At 41.4% G+C, this 25475-nt stretch overlaps 1 protein-coding gene and 1 long non-coding RNA gene across 2 annotated transcripts in view; one reads left to right on the forward strand and one right to left on the reverse strand.

The window, feature by feature from the left end:
- The first annotated feature begins 11056 nt into the window (after nt 1-11056).
- On the forward strand, nt 11057-19310 carry LOC141132704 (uncharacterized). Its single transcript, XR_012242956.1, has 3 exons — nt 11057-11154; nt 16291-16335; nt 18768-19310. It is a non-coding gene; the product is annotated as an uncharacterized lncRNA (long non-coding RNA).
- The window catches only part of NUP155 (nucleoporin 155), a 91904-nt gene continuing 78491 nt past the window's right edge, over nt 12063-25475 (reverse strand). Inside the window, exons 32-35 of the mRNA XM_073621435.1 lie at nt 21443-21553; nt 16893-17029; nt 15340-15446; nt 12063-12748 (exon numbers count right to left, since the gene is read on the reverse strand). Coding sequence (XP_073477536.1) covers nt 12607-12748; nt 15340-15446; nt 16893-17029; nt 21443-21553 — 497 coding nt within the window. The 3' untranslated portion in view covers nt 12063-12606. The remainder of the gene's footprint in view (nt 12749-15339; nt 15447-16892; nt 17030-21442; nt 21554-25475) is intronic.

Genomic DNA, 25475 nt, shown 5'->3' on the forward strand with positions numbered 1-25475 from the left:
CCTGTCTACAATAGATCCCCATCCTCCACCCTGGACGAGCTTGCGCCTCTCACTACACACAAAATCAGGCCACGACCCCTACAACCCTGGCAAACATAGGAAATCAGAAGTCTCAAAAAACGTTGCCGCGCTCTTGAGCTTCTGTGGCGTAAGACTCATGCCCCATACACACGATCGGATTGTTGGCCAACAAAACCGTGGACTTTTGTCCGAAGGGTGTTGGCTCAAACTTGTCTTGCATACACACGGTCACACAAATGTTGGCCAACAATTACAAACGTAGTGACGTACTACGTGGTTTTTCAGCTCTTTAGCGGCACCCTTTGGGCTCCTTCTGCTAATTTCGTGTTAGTAGAAGTTAGGCGAGTGTTGATTTGCGCTTTTATTTTTGCGTTTTTCATTTAGCACTTTTCAGTTTGTTTCTGAATGGCTGTTCGTCAACCAGACATGTTGCAGAATCGGAGGAGAAAACATGTTATTTATTATTGGCCTTGGAGTTATTGCTTTGACATTATTTTTTGGATTGAATAATAATGATTTGATTTGGTATATTTTTGTATGCATAGAATGCACTTTTTGGTTACGTTCTATTGGCAGATAGCATGTCTAATTTTTTTTTTAATGCACAATAAAAAAAATTGTAAAGGTTTTACTTCAAATGACAGTTTGGGAGTAGGCAGTTACATTTTATCAAATACAATGTAAAATTAACAAGGGACACCAACATAGTTGTATCTTTGATCCTAAAAACTAGGGGATAATGGTGTTGTGGTAACTTACCCAAAAAAAAAAAAAAAGAAAGCATAATAATATTATTCTTGATATCACTAGAAAAAAAAAGCCTTTGAAACGTTGTTTGCAATAACTCCATCAGTATCACCAGCAAAGCAGCTTCGTTATTATCCCATTAAAGAGAATTGTGCGATGCATTTGGAGATTTCATTATTTGCCATGTCACGAATGTTAATTCTCCATTATGAATGCTAGTTTACAAGATCGTCTGCTTCTGCTTCTGAGCATGCGTGTTTGCACTTTGGACTTTTGTCCGATGGACTTGTGTACACACGATCGGACAAGCCGACAACAAACATTTGTTGGCGGTAAATTTGAGAACATGTTAGCCAACATTTGTTGGCAGAAAGTTCATGCAACAATTGTCCTATGGAGCGTACACACGGTCGGACTTTCCGCCAACAAGCTCACATACAACATTTCCCATCAGAAAGTCCGATTGTGTGTACGGGGCATAAGGCTCTCAGACTTCAACCAATACACATCTGCCCTCCAGTACAATTCCTGCCTCCTCACTGCCAAACAGACCTATTTTATCACTCTCATTAACACCTTCTCATCCCGTCCCCATCAACTCTTCTCTACCTCTAACTCTGTACTTTGTTCTCCACTGCCTCCGCCCACTCAATCGCTCACTGCCCAGGAGATCGCCAATCACTTCAAACATAAGATTAATTCAATTTGTGATGAAATCTCCACTCTACAGGTATCTTCCCCCACTTAACACTCCATGTCAATAGGTACAACTCTCCCCTTATTTAACCCTGCTACTATAGACAAGGTTGCTAAACTCATTTCTAACGTCCACCTAACCACCTGCCCCTGGACCCCGTTTCCTCTCAAATACTACGGTCACCCTCTGACTCTATCCTACACTCTCTAACACATCTTCAATCTCTCCCTCTCTTCTGGCATCTTCCCCAACTCTCTAAAACATGCACTAGTCACCCCCATACTTAAAAAAAAAGTTCTTGAATCCTACCAACCTTAACCGGTTCAATACAAGGCATTTTCACCCCCTTCCTTTCCAGACCAATTTTTAGTTTTCAGCGCTGTCGCACTTTAAATAACAATTTCGCGGTCGTGCGACGTTGTACCCAAACAAAATTGACGTCCTTTTTTCCCCACAAATAGAGCTTTCTTTTCATGGTATTTGATCACCTCTGCGGTTTTTATTTTTTGCGCTATAAACAAAAGAAGAGCGACAATTTTGAAAAAAAACACAATACTTTTTACTTTTTGCTATAATAAATATCCCAATTTAAAAAAAAAAAAAAAATTTTCCTCAGTTTCGGCCGATACATATTACATATCTACATATAGATTTATGGCATTTAAAAAAAAAAATAATTTATTTATTTTTTTACTAGTAATAGCGGTGATCGCGATTTTTTTTCGTGACTGCGACATTATGGCGGACACATTGGACACTTTTGACACATTTTTGGGACCATTCACATTTATACAGCGATCAATGCTATAAAATTGCATTGATTACTGTATAAATGTGACAGGCAGGGAAGGGGGAGACGAGGGGTTAAATGTTTCCTAGGGGAGCGATTCTAACTGTAGGGGGCGGGGACGTACAAGGGGAGGAGACCGATCAGTGTTCCTCTGTACTGGGAACACAGATCGGTCTCCTCTCAACTGACAGGACGTGGATCTGTGTGTTTACACACACAGATCCACGGTCCGGCCTGGTTAACGGGCAATCGCGGGTGCCCGGCGGACATCACGGCCGCCGGGCACATGCACCGGGTCCCAAGCAACGCAGCGGCGCGCGTGCACCCCCTAGACGGCCGGGAAGCCCAGGCCATCTTATGACGTCCACCCAGGATGGGAGATCCCATCTGTGGACGTCATTTGACTATGGCCAGGTAGTGAAGTGGTTAAAGTGGATGTAAACCCAATGTCATCCTTTCTAAACTACTGCCATAGGGGGTATATATAAGGATATACATGCCTCCTGCATGTATCTTTACCTGTCAAATGTCTCCCCTCTGTCTGTTATGAGAGCCGAAAAACTGCAGATTCTGTGGGCGGGTCTGTTGTCTGGAGCTCGGTGGGTGGAGTCATGATGTCAGTAGACTCTCCGCCCACCTCTACACTCCCCTTGTCACTTATGCACTTTTCTCCTGTGTATTTCTTACACTGAACTTCTGCTATGATCTCTAACATCCAGTGAAAAGACAGGAAAGTAACCACATGACTTCAGCATGGCAAATCATGCTGAGGTGTGGAACAGCCAATCCTTGCAGAGCTGCTGAAGAAAGGAGTGGGAGGGAATTAAAAAATAATGCACGTCTCTTAGGCTAGTGCACGAGCTATGTAAATCACCTGTCACTCACAGCAAGGGGGAGGATTTGACAAAGTTTTTCTCTGTTTGTCAAGATTTAGCTCACTGAACAATAAAAGAGGATTGCTCAGAGCTGGATTAACTCTGTGTGGCAAGACTGGGCTCAAATGATAGGAAATCTTATACTCTACATTATGACATAAAAAAAAAAACATTTCGGGTTTACATCCACTTTAATCTCTGCCTCATCTCCTTGCTCCCCTTTTCCTCTAAACTCCTTGAACACCTGGTATACAACCAACTGAGTGACCACCTCATTAAGAATAACCTTGATCCCCTTCAGTCTGGATTTCGCCCTCAACACTCCACAGAAACTGCTCTTTTAAAACTCACCAATGATTTACTAACAGCAAAAAGCAATGGACACTATTCTGTACTCCTACTTCTAGAACTTTTGCCTCCTTTTTTTTCAATCAAATCATTTTTTTTTTTATTATAATACATACAAACACATAATAAGTCATGGTAATCCATATAGTATCATAAGATAAGAAAACACACAAACTAAACAAACCTTGCACCTCACGTACTAAAAAAGAATAAAAAAAAAAACATAATAAGAACATAGATACATTCTGCACATCAGATTAGACTCCCCAAATGTCAATCATCAGACTATGGCAACTTTCTCAATTCAGCATCAAATTAACTTTCTTTTATGTTCTTCTACTCATTCTTCTACCTCAAATCTTTGCTCCCATCTATCTCCTCTACCTCCACTCCTCTCTTATGCCCCGTACACACGGTCGGACTTTGTTCGGACATTCCGACAACAAAATCTTAGGATTTTTTCCGACGGATGTTGGCTCAAACTTGTCTTGCATACACACGGTCACACAAAGTTGTCGGAAAATCCGATCGTTCTGAACGCGGTGACGTAAAACACGTATGTGGGGACTATAAACGGGGCAGTGGCCAATAGCTTTCATCTCTTTATTTATTCTGAGCATGCGTGGCACTTTGTCCGTCGGATTTGTGTACACACGATCGGAATTTCCGACAACGGATTTTGTTGTCAGAAAATTTTATCTCCTGCTCTCCAACTTTGTGTGTCGGAAAATCCGATGGAAAATGTCCGATGGAGCCCACACACGGCCGGAATTTCCGACAACACGCTCCAATCGGACATTTTCCATCGGAAAATCCGACCGTGTGTACGGGGCATAATAGTTAAACATATAGTCCATTACTAGGTTCTATCCAACATGACCATATTTTACCAAACTTTTGTGATGTACCTCTATGTTTATATGTTAATTTTTCTCTATTAAGTGTATAATTAAGCTTCTCAGCCCATTGTTTATGGGTTGGAGGGTCAACAGATTTTACCAGACTTTACATGCCAAGTATAGGGATCTTATCCACATAGTAAGCATCTCTACTGGTAACGCTCCATCAGGTATTATACCCAATAGTGCAAGTTTGGGCGTCCCCATTATCTCAGAGGAGCATACTAAGTTTAAATTGTAAATACTTTTTCCCAATATCGATGGAGCTTTGGACATCGCCAGAGCATATGATTAAGAGAGCCATTAAATAAAGAGCATCTTGGGCATAATGGTATTGTATATTTTCCCCAAGCATAGAGTTCTTGTGGAGTATAATGAGCCCTATGTATGATAAAAAGCTGAGATAGCCTTTGGGAGGGCGAGAGAGATGTCCTAGGAAGTATTTCCAGTGTCCAGTGCTCCTCATCTAAATCCTCTATATCTCCTTTCCACCGGGCAAAACTATTTTTATGTTTTTCAGTATTCTCCATTATTTGTAAGTTAGAATAAAGAATTCCTATTAATCCTCGTTTCGTACAGGCAACTGAAGTTGCCTTTGTTAATATTTTAGAGTGTTCATACTGTAGTCTGATTTTTGAACTTGTAATGCATGACGTATTTGACAGAAATTATTGTTCGTTAACTGATAGCGGTCTTTTAATATTTTAAAAGAAAGTAAAACATCCCCTTTATATAACTGATGAAGAAATATTATGCCCGCATTTTTCCAGTCTGATATGGGAATATGTTTCGTATATCCCTTATGTTGAGTAATATTTTTTCGTACGGCTTCCCATACTCTGTGAATCAAGTAGAAAGTAGGGAACCTTTTTTTATTATAAAACTGGTGAGCTACTATTAATTGAATTAAAGGGTATTTTTTAAATTGGGATGCTATTATCTTTTGTATAGGGTCCTCCATGTCCACTACCTCCCAACACTGGCAGCTGGTGAAGTTTTAGGATGGGGGGGGGGGGTGTCAGACCCCGCCCTTCCTTTTTGACCCCTCTCACTTCTCATAAGCCCCACCCCTTATATAATCCACCCACTCCGTCCTCTGTATTGAACTTGCTTCCACACATATTGTCAGAAGTATACAGCTCAGAATTACAGGACAGAGTATACAGCTCAGCATCACAGATACTGTACGATATGTAGATCAGCACCGCAGATAGTATATAGTAGCCAACACCACCGATAGTATATAGCAGCCAGCACCACAGATAGTATATGGATCAGCACCATAGAGGTGTGTGGCTTTCCTAATCAAGTCCAATCAGTATAATCAAACACAACTGGACTCAAATGAAGGTGTAGAACCATCTCAAGGATGATCAGAAGAAATGGACAGCACCTGAGTTAAATATATGAGTGTCACAGCAAAGGGTCTGAAGACTTAGGACCATGTGATATTTCTCTTTTTTAATAAATCTGCAAAAATGTCAACAATTCTGTGTTTTTCTGTCAATATGGGGTGCTGTGTGTACATTAATGAGGGAAAAAATTAACTTAAATGATTTTAGCAAATGGCTGCAATATAACAAAGAGTGGAAAATTTAAGGGGGTCTGAATACTTTCCGTCCCCACTGTATCTCCCCTGGAAGACCATCTGGTCCTGGTGCATTATTATTGGGCAAGTTAAATGCTGCATTTCTTAGCTCATCCAATGTTAATGGGCCCTCTAAAGCCACCCTTTCAGATATTTGGTAATTCAATAGTATCAAAAAATCTATTCAAGGACTCCGAATAGGATACCCTGCTCTTGTATAATGTCTGGTAATATTCCCTGAATACCTCTAATATCTCTGGAGTAATATCAACCCACTTATTTGAAGATGATTGTATTTCAGTTATATATGATACCGGTCGCTGAGCTTTTACAATTGTTGCCAATAGATGTCCTGTTCCCTCTCCCTCCTCAAAACATGGTTAATGTAGGAAAAATCTTAAATTTTCTGCCTTCTTAGCCACTGCGGCATAATGTAGTTGGCTATAGAGCCATTCTTTTTTTCTATCTTCATTTGGATTAGTTATATATAAAGACTTGGCCTTCATCTTATTATCAGCTAGGGTTTTTTTTCCCACTACCTAGATTGTTTCTTAATTTTTGATATCTGTGCAATAAGGATACCTCGAAGATACGCCTTCATTGCATCCCAACATATTAAAAGTGAGACCGAAGTTCTATTTATATTCTGATAAGTAATTAATTCAATCATAGTTTCTTCAGATGAAGGAAAGAGTGACAACCAATATGGGTTCACCTTACATAAAGTACATCCTAGATTAGTCCTGAAAGAAAAATTTAATATTAAAAGGGGAATGATCTGAGATACCCCTAGCCTCATATCTAATATCACAAAGACATGGTACCATGGAGTACATTCCCAACGCTAAATCTATTCTAGAGAGGGTTTTATTACTACTAGAAAAACATGAAAATTGGCTGTTTGTTGGATTACGTTGTCTCCAAAGATCTACCAATCCCAATTCCGCTATATATCTAGCAAAGGCCGTAGGCTGCCCTTGATATGGTTGATCACCCCCTCCTCTTCAAAAAAAACTTTACTCTTTTGGTCTCTGTGACTTTTGGCTCTTGGCTGACTCTCATCTTATCTATCCCACTGCACCTTCAGTGTCACTTGCAAACCTACTTTCTCCACTTTTTTTCCTTTCTCCGTTGGGGTCCCTCAAGGTTCTGTTCTTAGACCTCTGTTATTTTCAATCTACACCTTCTCCCTGGGTAAACTGATAGCCTCCCATGGCTTTCAATATTTCTACGCCGACGATACCCAAATCTACAGTATCTCTCCACCCCTTAACTTACTCCATCGGTCTCCTCATGCATCACTTACTTACTAACAGACATATCAACCAAGCAAATTGTCCTCTGTTCTTCCCAAGACCGCCTGCTCCTCTCTAGCTCCCCCATTGCCTCCTCCAGGTCCTCTCCTGAGCCTCTCCCATCCTTCAGAATTCCCTAGCCTGAACTGTCCGACTAACTCCAACACTATCCACCTTTAGACAGTCCCTGAAAACTTTTCTCTTCAGAGAAGTCTATCCTGCCTTAACCTACAACTGTTCTTTTTTTGTTTCTTCATCAGCTCATCCCCCACAGGTATTACCTTTGTATCACTTGACCCTCCCTCTTAGATTGTAAGCTCTAACGAGCAGGGCCCTCTGATCCCTCCAGTATTTGAATTGAATTGTAACTGTACTTGCCACCCTAACATTGGAAAGCGCTACGTAAACTGGTGGCGCTATATACATCCTGTATAATAATTATTATTTCAGTCATTCTGTGAGAGAAGAGAGAGCAGTGTTCCTGTAGATAGATGTCTTATTGTTTGCGTTTTCACTATGGATCCAATCATTAGCATGTGTGAGGAAATGCTCCTGATGTTGCCGAGGCGCCAAAGATGTAAAAAATTGCATGAGGGGATCAGAGTTGGTCACTACTGGACTCATCCATTGATGCAGGCAACCGTATGTGGTGAAATTTGTGCTTTTGAACATTTTGTTAAAAAATTATCAGAAACTATTATCAGCACTGATAGTGACAACAGGTTGATCCTCTAGTTTTAAGGTGGTGTGCAATGCATTATTGGTGAAATTGTCTCTTAACTTGAGAGTAAGAACAGAAAACTGCAACAACTTGGGTGTAAGCTCATCTGACAAGGGTTTAAGTGACTTGGAGTCTGTGGCTGATGGCTCAGTAGCCACTAAGGCCATAGGGAAAAATCAGATCAGAGAACCTGCTGGAGAGCGCAGGAATGCATTTGTGGCCTCTACAAACAAAGTCAGGAAAAGACTTGTTACCTTGGGTCATAATGTCTCGCATGACTTTAGTATAAATTAAGTTGAGGCAGAGGACCGAGCCATACCTGGTGCCAAGGAGGATTTTGAAGGCAGAAGAAGCTAACAGATGACAACATGGGTAAAGGTTGCAAGAGTCAGCACCATCAGTAGGCAGCCTCCAAGCAGTCCTTAACCAGATGTTAGCAGCTAACCTAGGGACAGCCAGGACAAGAGGTCCAGATGAGGGTTAGCGACCCAAGGATCAGATGGCCAGAGGTAACTAAGTGGTGGGAGGGGCGAGGCACCCCCTCATTTTGAGGAACATGTGTTCACAGAGGGCTTGGATACCTGGGAGAAACAAAAAGAAACTTGGGCTGATGCTCCACAGACCAACATTTGAGTAGTTTAGGGGTTCACTGAAAGGAGAACAAGTCTTGATACTGAACAATATTATTAGCCCAAAACACAGTAGGGTAGGGCCACAATCATGAGTTCCAGTTATTGGAAGAGGGATCCATTAAGATAGATCCAAGATTCTGAGAAGTGCTCTTGGACCAGACAGACTTCATCTGTTCATCTCCCCTGTGACTTCAGAGTCAGCCCTGAAGGAAACATTGTTGCCACCCAAGCAGGGGACGATCATAAGCTGGCAAGGCCTCCAGAACTGCTGCCCTTGCACTTATAATCTGCCATATTAGGTGAACAAGTGAGGCACTGCCAGGCCTGGACTGGCTATAGGGAACACCAGACATGTCATACGGTGGGCCAAGGCCACATTTCTTAACAAGAGCTGGCTAATACAAGGGTCCCCAACCCCCAGACCAATCCATGGCCTGTTGCTGACTGAGCCGTAATCGTCGACCGCTATTTCGGACAGGGCTAACATGGTCCGCAGTCGCCACTCACCTCCCGCTATGCGGCCATGCCTGTGTCTCCTCTCCTGACTCTCCCTCCTTGCCAACAATGTCATCCTATCAGCAGAGCAGGGGGCAGGAGGAGCTGGAGATCTGCACAGAGAGTGAGAGTTTTTTTTTCATATTAACAAGTGGGTAATCGCCCGCTTGTTAATATGATCCTGATCTGCAGCTCCTTCCGCCCCCATGATTATAGGATGATGTCAGCCAGGCATGAGACCCTAGAAAGGACACAAAGGATGAATCCTGCCTCTGCCCTGCCAAAAGTAGAGAGAAAAAGGGGGGGGGGGGCGGGGGTATGACTGCAAGAGGCACTGATGGGGGGCTGCAATTGCTAGGAGCACTGTAATATTAAAGGGACTGCACTGTAAAGGGGCACTGTTATCATTACAGTGTGGAGGACTGAATATCCAATCACCAACTGCCCCCGCGAAAACACCCAGGCCTATCTTTTGTCCTAGTTTGGGCTGGAGCACTGCCCACAAGGGATACTCAAACCGCTGCTGGAGAAGAAAGGGTTAATGCTGCCAAGGACCAGGTCACTGTAAGACAGGAGGCTCAGGAGTACATTCAGGTTTGATATAAACACACTCAGGTGCCACTCCAGAAATGGTGGGTCTTAAAAGTGGTTGTAAAGGTTTTTTTTTTCTTCTTAAGAATTTTTTTTTTTAACAGAAAAATTCTTAAGAAATATTTACTGAGTTTCATAAAAACAGCAGAGTTGTAAAAAAAATAAAAAAAAATCACCCAATCAAAAGAAAAGGTGTTTTAACTTAATGCATTAAGGTAAAAAAAACCTGTGTGCACAGGGTCCCCCCCAGCCTCCCCAGATACTTACCTTTGCTACAATGTAAAGTAGTGAGTGTACAGCTTGTATAACAGTGTCAATTTGCTGTCCTCTCAAAATAACTCAACACACAGCCATTAATGTCTAAACCGCTGGCAACAAAAGTGAGTACACCACTAAGTGAAAATGTCCAAATTGGGCCGATTTAGCCATTTTCCCTCCCCGGTGTCATGTGACTCTTTAGTGTTACAAGGTCTCAGGTGTGAATGGGGAGCAGGTGTGTTAAATTTGGTGTTATTGCTCTCACTCTCTCCTACTGGTCACTGGAAGTTCAACATGGCACCTCATGGCAAAGAACTCTCTGAAAACAAAAGAATTGTTGCTCTACATAAAGATGGCCTAGGCTATAAGAAGATGGCCATCGTGCTGAAACTTAGTTTCAGGGTCTTGGCAAAGACCATACTTGCCATGGTTGTCGACCAAAGAAGTTGAGTGCACGTGCTCAGCGGCATATCCAGAGGTTGTCTTTAGGACAACCTAAATATATATATTTTTTATTCTCTGCTATAAAACATATCCAATAACATTTATTAAAAAAAAAAAAAAAAATGTCTTCATACATACAGGCTAATATATATTCTGCTTCATATTTTTGATAAAAAAAAAAATCAATAAGTGTATATTGATTGGTTTACGCAAATGTTATAGCATCTAAAAATTATGTTACATATACCGGAATTTTTTCTTAATTTTTGTTTTTATTTATACTAGTCATGGCGGCGACCAGCAACTTATAGCAGGACTCTGATAGTATGACGGGTAGTTTGACACTTTGTGGGGACCAGTGACACCAATACAGTGATCAGTCCTAAAAATTTACAGTCACTGTACTGACACTGGCTGGAAAAGGGGTTAAAAATGTTGCCTAACCAGTGTTTGTGTGTACTGTGAGGTGCTTCTCATTAAAGGCATGTGCTGGTTCTTATTTCCAGCTTTGCAGGGAAACAAAAAGCCAGCACATGCCCGCTGACAGGACAGAGCTCTGTTTTGTTTACATATCTTCCTCATCGATCAGCGGCACGTCCTCTACCCAGAAAAGCATAATCATGTATATACACACACACACACGTGATTCTGCACAGCCAGACCACACTGTAGCAGTGAAGCTACAGTGTGCGGTCGGCAGGTGGCTAAGCAGATGTTTTGACATGGAGATGGGCCTTACCTTATGCACCAAATGTGAGTTGCCAATAGTCTTTGCTTAATAAAGTATTTTCATACTACTGCACATATTCTAGCATTTTCTGCTGTCCTGTTTTTTTTCTCCAGAGATTACTTCAAGCTCACGAGGAGCAGCATTGGAAGTGTGCAGTGTGTTATTATTTATGGACACCTATACAAAAGGACTTATATGTTTTTGCTGATTAAACCATTTGGCCGTGTTTGTTAATGTTCTTTCCTCTTATGTATGGGTAGGCATCGCCACAGCGCACCATTTGTTTAAGGTTGTTCTGCAATAATTTCTGTCTTTTATATCTGCCTGGAGTTCAGCTTAAAGTTATTGTAAAGATTTTTTTTTTTTTTTAAATGACAAACATGTTATACTTACCTGCTCTGTGCAGTGGTTTTCCACAGAGCAGCTGTGATCCTCCTCTTCTCGGGTCCCTCTTTGGTACTCCTGGCCCCTCCCTCCTGCCAAGTGCCCCCCACAGTAAGCAGCTTGCAATGGAAGCACCCAAGCTGGCGAGCTGTGTGTTCTTTCACACATGGAGCTACGATTTGCCCCCGCCTTCTCCTGTTTGGCTAAATGGCTCCCACTGCTGCCAAAAGCCAAATCAGGAATGCGAGTCTCTGGAGAGGTAAGGCTCTCATGGACATCGCTGGATCGAGAGAGGGGTTAGGTAAGTATTAGGGGGGCTGTGGGGGGAGCAGCACACACGTTTTTTTTTTTTTACCTTTACAATCACTTTAAATTAGAGAGACGTAAACCAGACAATGGTAAAAGGAGAATAGACAAAACAGGAAAGAGACGTAGTACCAGAAAAGGAAAGCAGACAAAAGGGGAAATGACTGATAGATTTACATACATTAAACGTGTATATTTTGTGAACACTTGAATAAAAGTGAATCCAGCACTTATAACAAAGTTTAGTAAAATTATTTATAGAATTGTCAAAATTATCAGCAGGATTCCAAATGAACAGAGCCGTGCTTTGATCCGAGACAGTTTATGAAGATTTTATGTGCACAATTCTGAAAAATGACATTGTATCTGTTCACCAGTGTATGGGGTACAGCTGGTGCTTTGGTTTGCACAAATGAGAACAGTTATTGGTGTAATAAAAAAAAAAGATATGTTGGCAGTGTTCCTGCCTAATGTACAACTGTTGATAAATAGCACCAGGGCCAAACGTGCAATTTTTTTTTCCATCACTGCTTCATATTTGAAGAATAAAGAGCATTTATTCTAAGAACATACAAACCCCACTCTGTACTGTGCTGCACCAGCTGGGGTTAGCATGGAGATTGAGATATAATAAACATTAGAAGCACACACAAGTCTGTCCAAAGGAGGAATCCAAAGGCGGGAGACAGCTGCAGATTAATCCTTTTTCAAGTGCTTAGTGGCTTCCCACTGACTTCTATTCAGTTCATAGTTGCTGGCTGGGAGAGATCTAGTTAAAACCTCGCTCAAGAAGCCAATCTTTCTAGTTTAGCTTGTAATGATTTGAAGTTCCCAATTCGTGACTGTACTGCAGGGGTCGGGTCCATGGACTGGAGCTCAACTAGATAGCAAGCAATGGCATCCAGGCAAACGGTGTTAAACCTCCGTCTAAAGAAGAGACAAAATACACTGTGTTATGAAACAAAATCAATACAATACATTTGTACTGTGGTTTAACCTCTTCCTGCAACCTGTATATTAGCATCGGACTGAATCCTGATATTCAATGGTGACAAGGGCATTCAGAGACAGCCAGGATTGAAAGCAATTAACCACACATATTGTTACTTGGTGGGTTCCATATAGAATACATTTATTAAAGTATGTGTGGCTGCTGACTCTCAATCTAAGCGTCAATGACAGCTCCGAGCTCCACTGACAACTGGGTATATTTTTAGCTGAAATGGTTTATTTATTTATTTTTAAAGTTAAGGGTTCACATAACTGCCATTTAGCTTGCAGATGTAGCTTAACCACTTGCCCTCCGGAAGATTCCCCCCTCCCTCATGCCCAGGCCACTTTTTGCTACACAAAGTTATCGCCTTCTGCTGTGAATATTCTGAAGAAGCGGCACGCCCCCTGCAGGCCGAAGAGCCGGATTATGTGTATATACACACACGTGATCCAGTGCACAGCTGCCGCCCTGTAGCAGTAAAAGTGCTATAGGGTGATCAGCAAGTAGTTAAAAGACACCATCGTTCGTCTGTTTATTACTACAATTGTCAGATATGATTACAGTATATTTTGTGTGTTTCACTGCGCTTAGGATTCCAAAATTCACCTATAGTGTTAATATTTCAGTGCTGCTACTTAAATAATAAATCCCCCCCCCAAAAAATTGTGTGACATTAATATTAGTCTACCAACCAATAATCAATTCCACAGTAGCACAACCACTGCTACTATGCAGTGGACAATCATATATCTGCAAATGGTATAATCAAACGTGAAAATACAAAATATTCAAAATCATACAAAAAAGTCCATTCAGCTGTCAAAATAACGGTGCATAAATCAAAAATAAATCTTCAAAGTTATTCAGTTTAGGAAAGTTTGTGATTAACAGTCAACTTTCTATGCGAGTAGAGCCAGGAATAATACACCTTATATCCACCACCAGTGAGATTAAATAGAGCCGTCTCCCCTATGGAAATGCACTCACCAGATTGAATTGCCTTCCACTCTCATGAAAAAGCAAAAACTTTTAGTTCAATATCCACCTGGTAGTATCACTCCACAAATCAGCAGGTCTCATCTCATCGCATTTAAAATCATCTTGTACATTGCATGTAAATGGGTAGGTATCAGATAGGCAACAACTCATCCCAGTTTTACCACCTCCACGCTGGTTTGAACTGTCAGTGTAGTCACCTTCCACACTCTCCCATCATCAACACATGAACCGAGCTTCGCATAGCCACATCCCAAAACTTTTCGTCATTTCCGCCATCATCAATGGGAATTCACTGAATTGAATCACTTTGAAGATTTATTTTTGATTTATACACCGTTATTTTGATAGATGGACTTATTTGTAGGATTTTTAAATTTTTGAATATTTTGTATTATTTTCACGTTTGATTACACTTGCAGATATAGGATTGTCCACGGAATAATAGCAGTGATTGCACTACTGTGGAATTGATAATTACAGTATAATTAAAAAAAGCAGGGTATTTATTAAAACAGTAACAAATAAAAAGCTTATATATAACAATTACTTAAGGATGCAAACTAGTCAGAGTTAGAACATGGAGAAAACAATGTTTAGGGATTTTTAAGATGCAAAGACAAAACACGTGTGTGTGTCTTGGCACCTTTAAAATCCCGAACATAGTTTACCCCATGTATTTGCATATGGGATGAGGTGTCCCTGAGTTCCACATTCATCGGTGGTTATCCTACATATTTAGTCAGAGTTATAGTCAAGTTAAAGGAGTTGTAAAGGCAGAAGGTTCTTTATCTTAATGCATTCTATGCATTAAGAAAAAAAAAACCTTGTGTGTAGCAACCTCCCCAGCACTCCCCTAGTTACCTACCCAAGCCCCTTCTCTCTCTCTCCAGGGATGTCCGCTATCCCCTCAGCCATCCAGGACACTCCTCCTGATTGGCTGAGACAGAGCAGCAGCAGCAGCATTGGCCCCCCGCGGCTGTCAAAGTCAGTCAGCCAATCAGAGGAAAGAGGGGGCAGGGCTCCGTTTCTGAATAGATACACGTTGCTCTGACTCGGCTTGGGTGCCCCTTGTAGCAAGCTGCTGGCTGAGGGGCACTCAAAGGAGGGAGGGGCTAAGAGCAGCAAAGAGGGACCCGAGAAGAGGAGGATCCAGGCTGCTCTGTGCAAAACCAACTGCACAGAGGAATTGAGTTTAACATTTTTTTTTTTTAAATATCAAAGAGCCTTTACAATCACTTTAACTGAAGTATGCAGATACTGCTACATTTTGCATGGCCATCTAGGAATCAATGATTGTTTGTCATAAAAGGGTAAAGTAATTGAAACAAAGCAAAATAAGCACTTCCCATAACAGCATTTCTTGGAAAGAATCTTGCATATTGCAAATTGTATCAGTGTTTTGCCCACTCCCCCATTCTTCAGCAATATTACATGTATTCCAGATTCCTTTTTGACAGCTGACTATCATTGACAGAAACTGCCATGGCCATAACTACACCGTAGCCAAAATCTACCCCCACCTCACCTTTCATAGTTTGGCACTTTGCTGGGGTCTTGTACATATCCAGACAGCAGGATGTGAATACAGTCTAAGAGGTGTAAGGGCTTCTTTATTCTATTCCAGAATGGATCCTAAAAAATAAAAAAATAAAAATAAAAAAGAAGTATAGGATTATCACAATACCACCACACATGCAGAGATCTAATTAGCACAGAAAGGAATGCAATGTTCTGCTCCTGACCTTGATAAAGCTTACAAAATTCACTTCTTCCAGCATGCAATTCAACTGGAGGGGGCCCTTTAGGCTCCATGCACACTGGGCTTAAAAAAAACGACAGCTCTCCTGGCAGAAAAAAATTGCTCATATAGAATATGTAGCATTTTTTGTAGAGAGTTTAGGAGAGTTTTGTGTTTTTTTTCTGCCAGTAAACTCCAATCAGAAACGTTTTTTTTTTTTTTACTGTCTCTAAACTTTGAGCTCAAAATATGCCTGTAATCGTCCTAATGTGCATGGACATATAGGATAACACCAAGCTGCTTCTGCAGGCAGAACACAAACTCCTGTAGTAGCAGCGATATTTAAGCCAATGTGCATGGAGCCTCAGTGTGCTGTATATAAACCAGCAAGTAATAACACAATCCTAAAACATACTAGAACTGAAAAAGTGGCTTGGATAAATTGTAAGATGGCAAAACAAGTTCAGTTTGACAATTACTGCTAGCTGTTCATGCCAAAGCACATCTATCTGATTTAAAAACACCACGAAGTGGAGTGTTGTGGGGCTTTTTCAGCTCTACCACAAACACTCATATCTTACATCGGGACCATACAGAAACAAAAAAGGCAACAGTACTGCAGGGAAAAAACCATCACATGCGAATAATAATAATGATGGAAAAAAAATAAGCAATGTGTATTTTTTTTTTTCTTGTTTGCTCAGCTTGACAGACCCCCTTTTTTTTTCTCCAACACAGAACTACGGGAGTGTGTGCCTCGTGGCATGGACATTTTGTCACTAGGTAGGTGACCAGTCAGCCCTAAAGACTAACGGCAGCATTGTGAAATTACAATGAGCTGTGGCCACAAGACCAGTTAGCAGCAGGTCTGGAGTGCAGTGATGAATCGCCGATCTCCTGGAAAAGGTGCTAGTGAGGGGCGTAGAAGCTTCCGATGTTGCCCGAAGGTGGGCTTTAAGATCAGACTGGGCAGCACAGTGGTGTAGTGGATAGCACTTTTGCCTAGCAGTAAGAAGGGTCGCTGGTTTGAATCCCAACCACGACACTACCTGCCTGGAGTTTGCATGTTCTCCCTGTGCCTGCGTGGGTTTCCTCCAGGTACTCCGATTTCCTCCCACACTCCAAAGACATGCTGGTAGGTTAATTGGATCCTGTCTAAATTGTCCCTAGTATGTATGAATGTGAGTTAGGGACCTTAGATTGTAAGCTCGAGTGTAGGGACTGATGTGAATGTACAATGTATATGTAAAGCGCTGCGTAAATTAACGGCGCTATATAAGTACCTGAAATAAATAAATAAGATACACATTCAATATCCGTTCCCATACTTAAAAACTTACCCTTGCTTTAAACAAATGGTTATAAACTTCAAGTAACCTGGGGATGGTCACATCAATTTCCTGCATTGTTTGAGTTACATAGCCCACATCCCAGTGCAATGTACACACGTGTTGTTCCAGGTACTGAACCAAAAATTCTTCAAAGAGAACAGAAAAAAAAAAAAGGGTTAAATTAGCACAAAAACAAAAAGTACACAAAATCAAAATACTATATCTAGAAGCTTTAAAGTAGATCACCAGACAAACAGCTACTGTAAGGCCTGGTTCACACCTATGCAGGTTGCAGTTTGCATATTCCAGATGCATTTTGCATTTTTTTAGTTCTCGTTTTTGAGCCATTGAAGTCAATGGAACCAAAAAACAGAAAAAAAAAATCCCTGGCCCTTTCCATTAAATGCATAGATGTGAACGTGACCCATAGGAAACCATGTTAAATGGACTGTAGTGTGTTTCTGCAAAACTGAAAAGGCACTAAAAAAAATGCATAGGTGTGAACCAGGCCTAAATACACAGATGAAATACATACGTATATTAGAGATGTTTTACCTGCCAAAAGATGCATATTTATGTCCATCCAGACCTGAGATATACATATATACATAGCCCTGCGAGATTTTACAGCTGGGCTGGTGGCTTGATTTTTCTATGTTACAGTTACATGGACAAAGAGCACAGTAGCAATTCTCTCCCTTAGGTCCGGTTCACACTGGTGTGACACACGCGCTGACTTTCGGAGCACCTGTTGCATGACATGTATAAATCAATGATTCCCTATGAGAGCCGTCTTAACTGGTCCGACTTTGAAAAAGGTTTCTGCACTACATTGGTCTGACTTTAAGCCCCGTACATACTATTAGATTTTCTGCAGATTTTTGCCTTCAGGTTTACCAAAACCATATAATATGGGAGGTCAAACCTTAAGCGTTTCAATTTGTATGCAATCAGACAGGCCCTTGCACTACATGGTTTTGGTAAATCTGAAGACAAAAATCTGCAGAAAATCTAATAATGTGTATGGGGCCTTAGGCATGATTTCAGGCCAATGATTTGAATGCAAGTCAGATCAAAGTCTGAGCATTGTCTTAACTGATCCAACTTGTGGCATTTGTGCTCTAAGGATCTTGAGGGGGGAACCCTACGCCTCAAAAAATAAAATAAAAAAACAGCATGGGGTCCCCTCCCTCAAGACCATACTAGATCCTTGCCTTTTTTTGGCGTGGGGTTTCCCCTAAAAATCCATACCAGACCCTTTCCTGGGTTCCCCCTTCAAGATTAATACCAGACTCAAAGGGCCTGGTATAGTCGGATCAGAGTCGGATCCTGTTCATTGAAGTGGCATGGAAGCCGGACATGAAGTCGTAGGGGAAAGTTGGATCAGTGTGAAACTGGCCTTACTGCAACATTCTAATAAGAGGAGAATATGATTGACCCTACCTCTTCCAGTCTGGGTGTTCTTGTGTAGGGGATAAGGAGAGTCTGATACAGATATTTTTAAAAGCTGCACTTAAAATCGGGGATTTTAGTACTTCTAATAAAACAGGAGTTTTCTACTCCTTGTAAAATCCTTTTCTTGGAGTGTAGCAAGAGAAACACACAGTCTTAAACCTTGGGGTTATACTGCAGCCTACAGGAGGAATAGACACTGGCAATAAAAAAAAAAAAAAAAAAAAAAAAAAAAAAAAAAAAAAACTAATCAGACCAGAGTAACCCTCTAATACTAGCAGAATGCCTCCAGTTTTGTAGCAAAGCAGTAATGAGAGCATGGTTCTAAACACAGAGGAGTGTGTCCCTCAAAGAGCTAAAAAAAAAATAAAAAAATAAAAAAGAAGATTTATGGTGTGTACAAAATTCCTATTTAATTTCTTGTTTATTTAGGGACAGAGGAAGTTGCAAAGGCCGTCCAACTGCGACTCAAATACAACACAACTGGGGACTGGCTGCCGCTCAGATGTTTAAAAAAGGACCTCATGCCTGACGCTGACATGAGATGAGAGAAACGTCCACCTGGTAGAATGTGTTAACAGAAGTCCAATTGGCAGCCTTGCGCCTAAAAGTCAAAGAAGAAATCACAGCTCCAGTACAGCATGCCTTGACAGGTTAGTTAGATCTTTTAGGGCATTTTGGACAACCAGACATAGCTTGACAATGTGGGCAGTATGCTTGGGGCATCTGTGTTTAGATTCTGCAAATAACGGGGTAATTTGGGCCGTAAAACTTGCATGAATTTGATGAAGACCTCAGCCAAAAGGACAGAGGATGCAGCCACACTAGAAGGTAGAGTCGACACTGAGGACAGAAGGGACTCCAAGAGCAGAGGGCAAAATTACTACAGATGTTGGAACCATCAGCAGGCAGCCCTAAAGTCTGGAGACTGTTCCCTTTGTGTCTAGAATCAGATAAAAGGGAAACCTATAGGCTCATGGTAAGAGGCAAAGCCACAGTTAAGGAATTGAAAGCAGGAGTTTGAGGAGCATTTTTAACGCTCCTCAAACTCCTATGCAATTGAGAATATGGACAACACACAATGCTGTTCACACTATAGGAACATGAAGTGTTACGGTTGCTTCAAGATTTAAACTTCATGTTGAGTTTGAAGGAGTTGAAGCACTTCAACTCCTTCCATTCAAGTCTATGGTAACACTTCGCAAATGTGCTGGCATGCTTTTATAAATTTACTTGTGTTGGAGGAAGGCAAGCTTATTATAAAGATAAAAGTCAGAATCAAAGAAAGTGAACTCTAGTGTTGGCGCTTAAATTGCAGCACTGCTGTAAATCACATAATCCAACATGTTGAAATTAGGTAACTTAACTTGTAACCGGAGCAGTTTTTACATATCTGATACTATGCGTCTAATGGCCTAATAGGTTTCTGAACTGCCACCTTAGCATCGGTAACCATGTCTGAAGTGAAAATACCGACTTCTCTTATTGACTTTGGAAGGTGCAGTCTACAGGGATGCAGTGGTGGCTGGCGTTTTTTTTGGGGAGTGGGGGAGGGGGGAGAATCGATGTGCCCGGTGCCCTACATGTAAATTAGAGGCCCGGATGCATGGATGGGGGGGGGGGGGGGGCGCGCCCATGCGCCCCTAATGGCTGCCGCCACTGTAGGGATGTCATTCTGAACCTGACTTTGCTACTTACAAGGAAATCTAAAAAGGCAACTCATTGCCCTACACGCAGCTCCCATATGTTTATCCCAATAGGTTCACTTTAAAGTGGCCCTAAACCTACAATCTGATTTAAGCCACAGAAATGTTAGTCATTCTTCATCGCTGTAATGTAACCAGAAAAAACAAAAAATAATAAAATAATAAAAATAACGGTTTGAAGAAAAGTTATCACCATCACATGTATATATTGAACAGGCTATTTTGCTCTTTTAAATTAGCCATTCAGAATAGGCAGATTGAAATAAGAACCTCTATGTATGTGCTTATTTAAAATTTAGGATTTGGAAGGGCTCTCAATCAGCTGTACAGCACATCCTCCCAGAGCCATTATATCTACAGCTAATGAACACGAAAGGCTATAAATGAGCTCTCATGGGATGAAATCTTTGCTGCCATCTCCCCTGTGATTCCCATAACAGGCCCATTATTAGACACCTAATACTCTGGATTTGTAAAGCAAACGTACACTGACATCACCTCCGGAAACCAAAAAAAGTCAGATCAGCAGGTAATTGGTTTAGCTCAAAACTAAACTCTAGACACACGGGTTAAGTGCTGTATTACCTACCAAAGAATTTAGATTTCAATCTATCCAGTCCTGCAATTAACACAGCTCCTTCACACAGCACAGAGATGCCGGTGACCTGTCTTTTCTCTGCAGCCGTTAAAACAGCTATGTCATCTCCCACCCCTAACCTGTTCTTGGACAGTGGAGGTGCAGCAGTAGACTTACAAGGTCATCTCTCTGCTCAATCCTGTCAGCGCATGTTAATGTAGCACACCTGACTACTAGGTAAAAGTAGTGGCCTGCCTTTTTCCAGACCGAGTGCTGCTTTATAGAGGATTGCAAGAGGTTCAAACTCACAAATTGAAAATGAGCTTCATTTAAAAATATTTTTTTCTTTTTCATTATTACAGAACTGCAATGTTTTTGTTTTTTTTTCCTCTCAAGAAATGCCTACAGTTTAGGTTTAAAAGGAAACTACAGTGGTTTTTGCAGGTCATTGGAAAGGTACAGTAGAGCAAAGTTTCTTTGTGGTTTGTTCCAAATGAATCTCCATAAGCTTTACTTGAACATATGAATACTCCATCTAAGGGGAAAGGGCGTGCGGGGGTGGGGGTGACACAGCTTCAAACAGCTGAATGCATAATTTGAGCTTCAGGTATTCAGCCTGGGAGACATGTGAAAAGGAGCCTAGAGTGCTGCTTGCTAGGAATACATATTTAACATTAACACTACTTCATAATCACCCAAGTAAAACATTTTTTAAATGCCATTTAAATTCTTCAGTCCAGAACACAATCTATAAAACATGTAACCTTTGAGATCCAGAAGGTATAGATTACTACTATCTATGCATCACAAAAAAACCCTCTCACCTAGAGGGAAGTATCGAGGATTGCTGACATAAATCTTGCCAAGTGCTGTTAACTTCAGGTTTAATGACTGCATCCGATCCACAGCGCTCATAGCAACACTGTCACTTAATTCTGAAAGTAAAAAAAAAGACATCTTGTTAAAGCGGAGCAAAAAAAGCTTTTTACACAAGAGACTGACTGGGGTTGATTAACTAAAACTGGAGAGTGCAAAATCTGGTGCAGCTGTGCATGGTCGCCAATCGGCTTCTAACTTCAGCTTGTTCAATTAAAGTGCTTATTATCCGCTCGCCGACCAGCCGCCGCAGTTTTACTGCGGCAGAATGGCACAGCTGGGCGAAACGATGTTATGTGACGTCACTTCACCTTTTGGCCACTAGGGGCGCACGCGCCCACAGCGTGAGCCCGCTCCCGCGATCGCTCGTGACAGATCCCGGTTCTTTCAGGGGGAGAGGAGAGGAGACTATGTATGAACACCGATCTGTCACCACCCAGTCAGTCTCATCCCCCCCCAGTTAGAACACACTAGGGAACACAATTAACCTCTTGAATGCCCCCTAGTGTTAACCCCTTCCCTGCCAGTGACATTTACACAGTAATCAGTGCATTTTTAATAATAATATAGCAGTCCCAAAAAAGAAAAAAAAAAAAGCCATAGATCTATCCCCTATTTTGTAGACGCCATAACTTTTGCGCAAACCAATATATGCTTATTGCAATTTTTTTTACCAGAAATATGTAGAAGAATACATATCGGCCTAAACTGAGAAAAAAAAAATTGCTTTTTTGATAAAAAAAATGTACTATGCTTATTATAGCAAAAAGTAAGATGGTGTTTTTTTCAAAATTGTCACTTTTCTTTTGTTTATAGCGCAAAAAATAAAACCGCAGAGGCGATCAAATACTACCAAAAGAAAGCTCTATTTGTGGGAAAAAAACTTATTTTTACAACAGAGTGAGATGAGAAGGCACTGGTTATGTGTAAGCTGCCATTTGTGTTTAATTAAGAGCCCAAAATAAGTCAAATACATTGACCCCAAGTCTCCTGTTTCAAATGATCCTTTAGGTAAATCTGTCAGTGAATGCTACCGTCCTTTCCTCCTTTCTTTCATCAATCAGTACATCTCTCCAAGGATATTAAACACCAGGGTAATGACTGCCATTGTTAGTCAAATTCAGGAAACACAAGAAGACCTAACACACAGACGAACAAACGAACGAACGAAAGAAAGAAAGCTGTCCCTTTAAAACATGAAAAGCACAGTGCTTGTGCTGTGTAATCTGTCTCACTGTAATACCTGGCTGATCCTGCCTAGCTATACCCTCCCCCCTGTAAACTGACCACGGTATATCATGGCTGCTGTGCCCTGACACCGTGGTCAGTTTACATGCCTCAGTCTTTCGCAGATTTCCTGTCCTCCTCTCACCCCTTCCCTCCCTGCCTGTCAGCTAGTGACAGTGCCCCCCCTCGCCTGCTGCTGGAATAACATGTACATTTATATACTATCAGCGCTGTCTCTTAATGCAGTGTGCCTGTGTGTGCGATTTATAAAAAAATGCAGTATGTACCTTTATTCTGAGCGCCGATTGGCGCTCACGTGAACGGCCGGCTCTCTCCTCTTCTTCTCCCGACTGACGTTAGCGGTGGAATCCCAGCCCCGCCCACTGCAGCCATCAGACGGGGAAAGGAGAGAGACGATCGGCGCTCAGAAATAAGGTATATACTGTTTTTTTGTGTTTTTTCTTTAATATAAATCACACACACTGCATTAAGAGAGAGCGCTGACAGTATAAACATGTTAGAGTGGCTTAACAACCACTTTAAGCTTTGACAATAAAATCTGAAAGCCGATTGATTTCTATGCAGAGCTGCACCAGATTTTGCACTCTCCAGTTTTAGTAAATCAACCCCACTAGGTCACCTCTACATTAATGTATTCTTACCTGCCTGTTCACAATGTACATTTTTGTCATTCATCAAGATGAATGAACTTCCACGCTTGAACAAGTGTGACATCATCCCAGATTATTAAAATGGCCAAAAAATAAAAGGCAGACAGGCAGAGCATTGGATTGAGATCGGGCTCAAGTAGGTATTTAAGGGGGACTGGGGGGAGCTAACACAGAAAGGTTTTTTTACCTTAAAGTGCAAGTCCACCCCAAGACTAAAATCCCTGCATCTACAGACATCCACGATTTAACACTAACCTATCCAGCCCTGTAAAGAAGAAATCAGCATATATACACACCTTTTTTGAAGCCAATCCGATCTCCAGCGGCAGAAGCTCTGCAGAGGACACAGCTGACAACGGCTGTGAAATGAATGGGGAGTGACGTCACCCATAGACCTACTATGGGGGCTTTCATTGTCGGATGTGTCCTCTGTACCCGCCTCCACATCGAAGCCGCAGATGACAGCTCAGCGTGGGATCGGATCAGATTGGCTTAAAAAAAAATGTATACCGATTTCTTCTTTACAGGTCTAGATAAGTTAGGTGTTAGATCTTGGATATCTGTAGATGCTGGGATTTTAGTGTTAGGGTGGAAATTACTACTTAATGCAGGGAATATAATTACCTTTACAACCATGTTTTAGTGAAGTTTAAATAGTTTGTTTGGGCAGACACTGCATCTGCAAGGGAAGTAAAAGTTTACAGCAGCTTTTTTTTCTGATTTTCATATCAGATTTTTTTTTTTTTTTTTTTAGAAGAGTTTTTGTAAAGTAACAAAAACAGAAACAAGCTGCCCTCACAGGGGGACAAAAAACAAAACACACACAGCAGCCAAACCAAAAGTAAAAGAAAATATCCAGTATTTAGACCAGAGCTAGAGATCTACCTCAATCAGCCATAGTGGTACAAACTAGCATACATATGATGAAACACGTAGAGGCATAGGAAAAGAGAGGGTGCAATATTCAATCCATTGGGACCAAACTATTTAAAACTTCACTAAAACATGGAGATCAGCTTTAGGTGTGACGCTAAAAACTCCTAAAATACATACCCCTTTAGGACCTATTCCATAAGTCCCTACAAAGAAAACAGACAATGTGCAAAGCATAATGGACCCCTGCCTGCAACATGACAACCCTCCATTGCAGTTACTCAATTAAAGGATTAAAGTGTTTGTTACCCCAGCATTAAATATTCCTGATACTGTATAAGTCTGCTGTACCATGTACATGTATGACAAAAATTGGATTTTTATAACAGCTTACCTGTAAAATCCTTTTCTTTTGAGGTACATCACGGGACACAGAGCCTCAGTAATTACTGATGGGTTATATGGGTATCACTAGGCGATTGGACACTGGTCACACCCTAGACAGGAAGTTCAACCCCCTATATAACCCCTCCCCTTACTGGGGATACCTCAGTTTTGTAGCAAAGCAATACAAGTGTATTAGAAGAGGGGCGGGACCTCTGTGTCCCGTGATGTACCTCAAAAGAAAAGGATTTTACAGGTAAGCTGTTATAAAAATCCTATTTTCTTTCTCGTACATCACGGGACACAGAGCCACAGTAATTACTGATGGGATGTCCCAGAGCAATGCTATTTGAGGGGAGGGGACCACACAAAGTAGGGTGTAATCAGACCTGAGTACCTCGTACCGCTGCCTGCAGCACACTACGCGATATCCTCATGCTTTCCCACATCCATCTGATAAAATCTGGTGAATGTATGGACTGAAAACCAGGTTGCGGCCTTGCAGATTTGAGCCATAGAGGCCGGTGATGTACCGCCCAAGAAGCACTAATAGCCCTTGTGGAGTGTGCCTTGATTTGAAAAGGTGGAATTTTCTGTTTAAAACCGTAAGCTTGAATAATCATTTGTCGAATCCATTTTGAAATGGTAGACTTTGACGCTGCCTGTCCTCTATTGGGACCTTCTGGCAGTACGAACAAAACATCCGCCAGGGATATGGCTGAAAAAAACAAATACTGGATCCCGGGGTCCAGCTCTCTAAAAAGAGAAACGTTACAGGTAAAACCTTGTTTCTTCGGACACGAGGCCCGGGTACCATCCAATTTGG

This window comes from Aquarana catesbeiana, linkage group LG01 (genome assembly GCF_042186555.1).
Source record: "Aquarana catesbeiana isolate 2022-GZ linkage group LG01, ASM4218655v1, whole genome shotgun sequence".
Taxonomy (NCBI): Eukaryota; Metazoa; Chordata; class Amphibia; order Anura; family Ranidae; genus Aquarana; species Aquarana catesbeiana.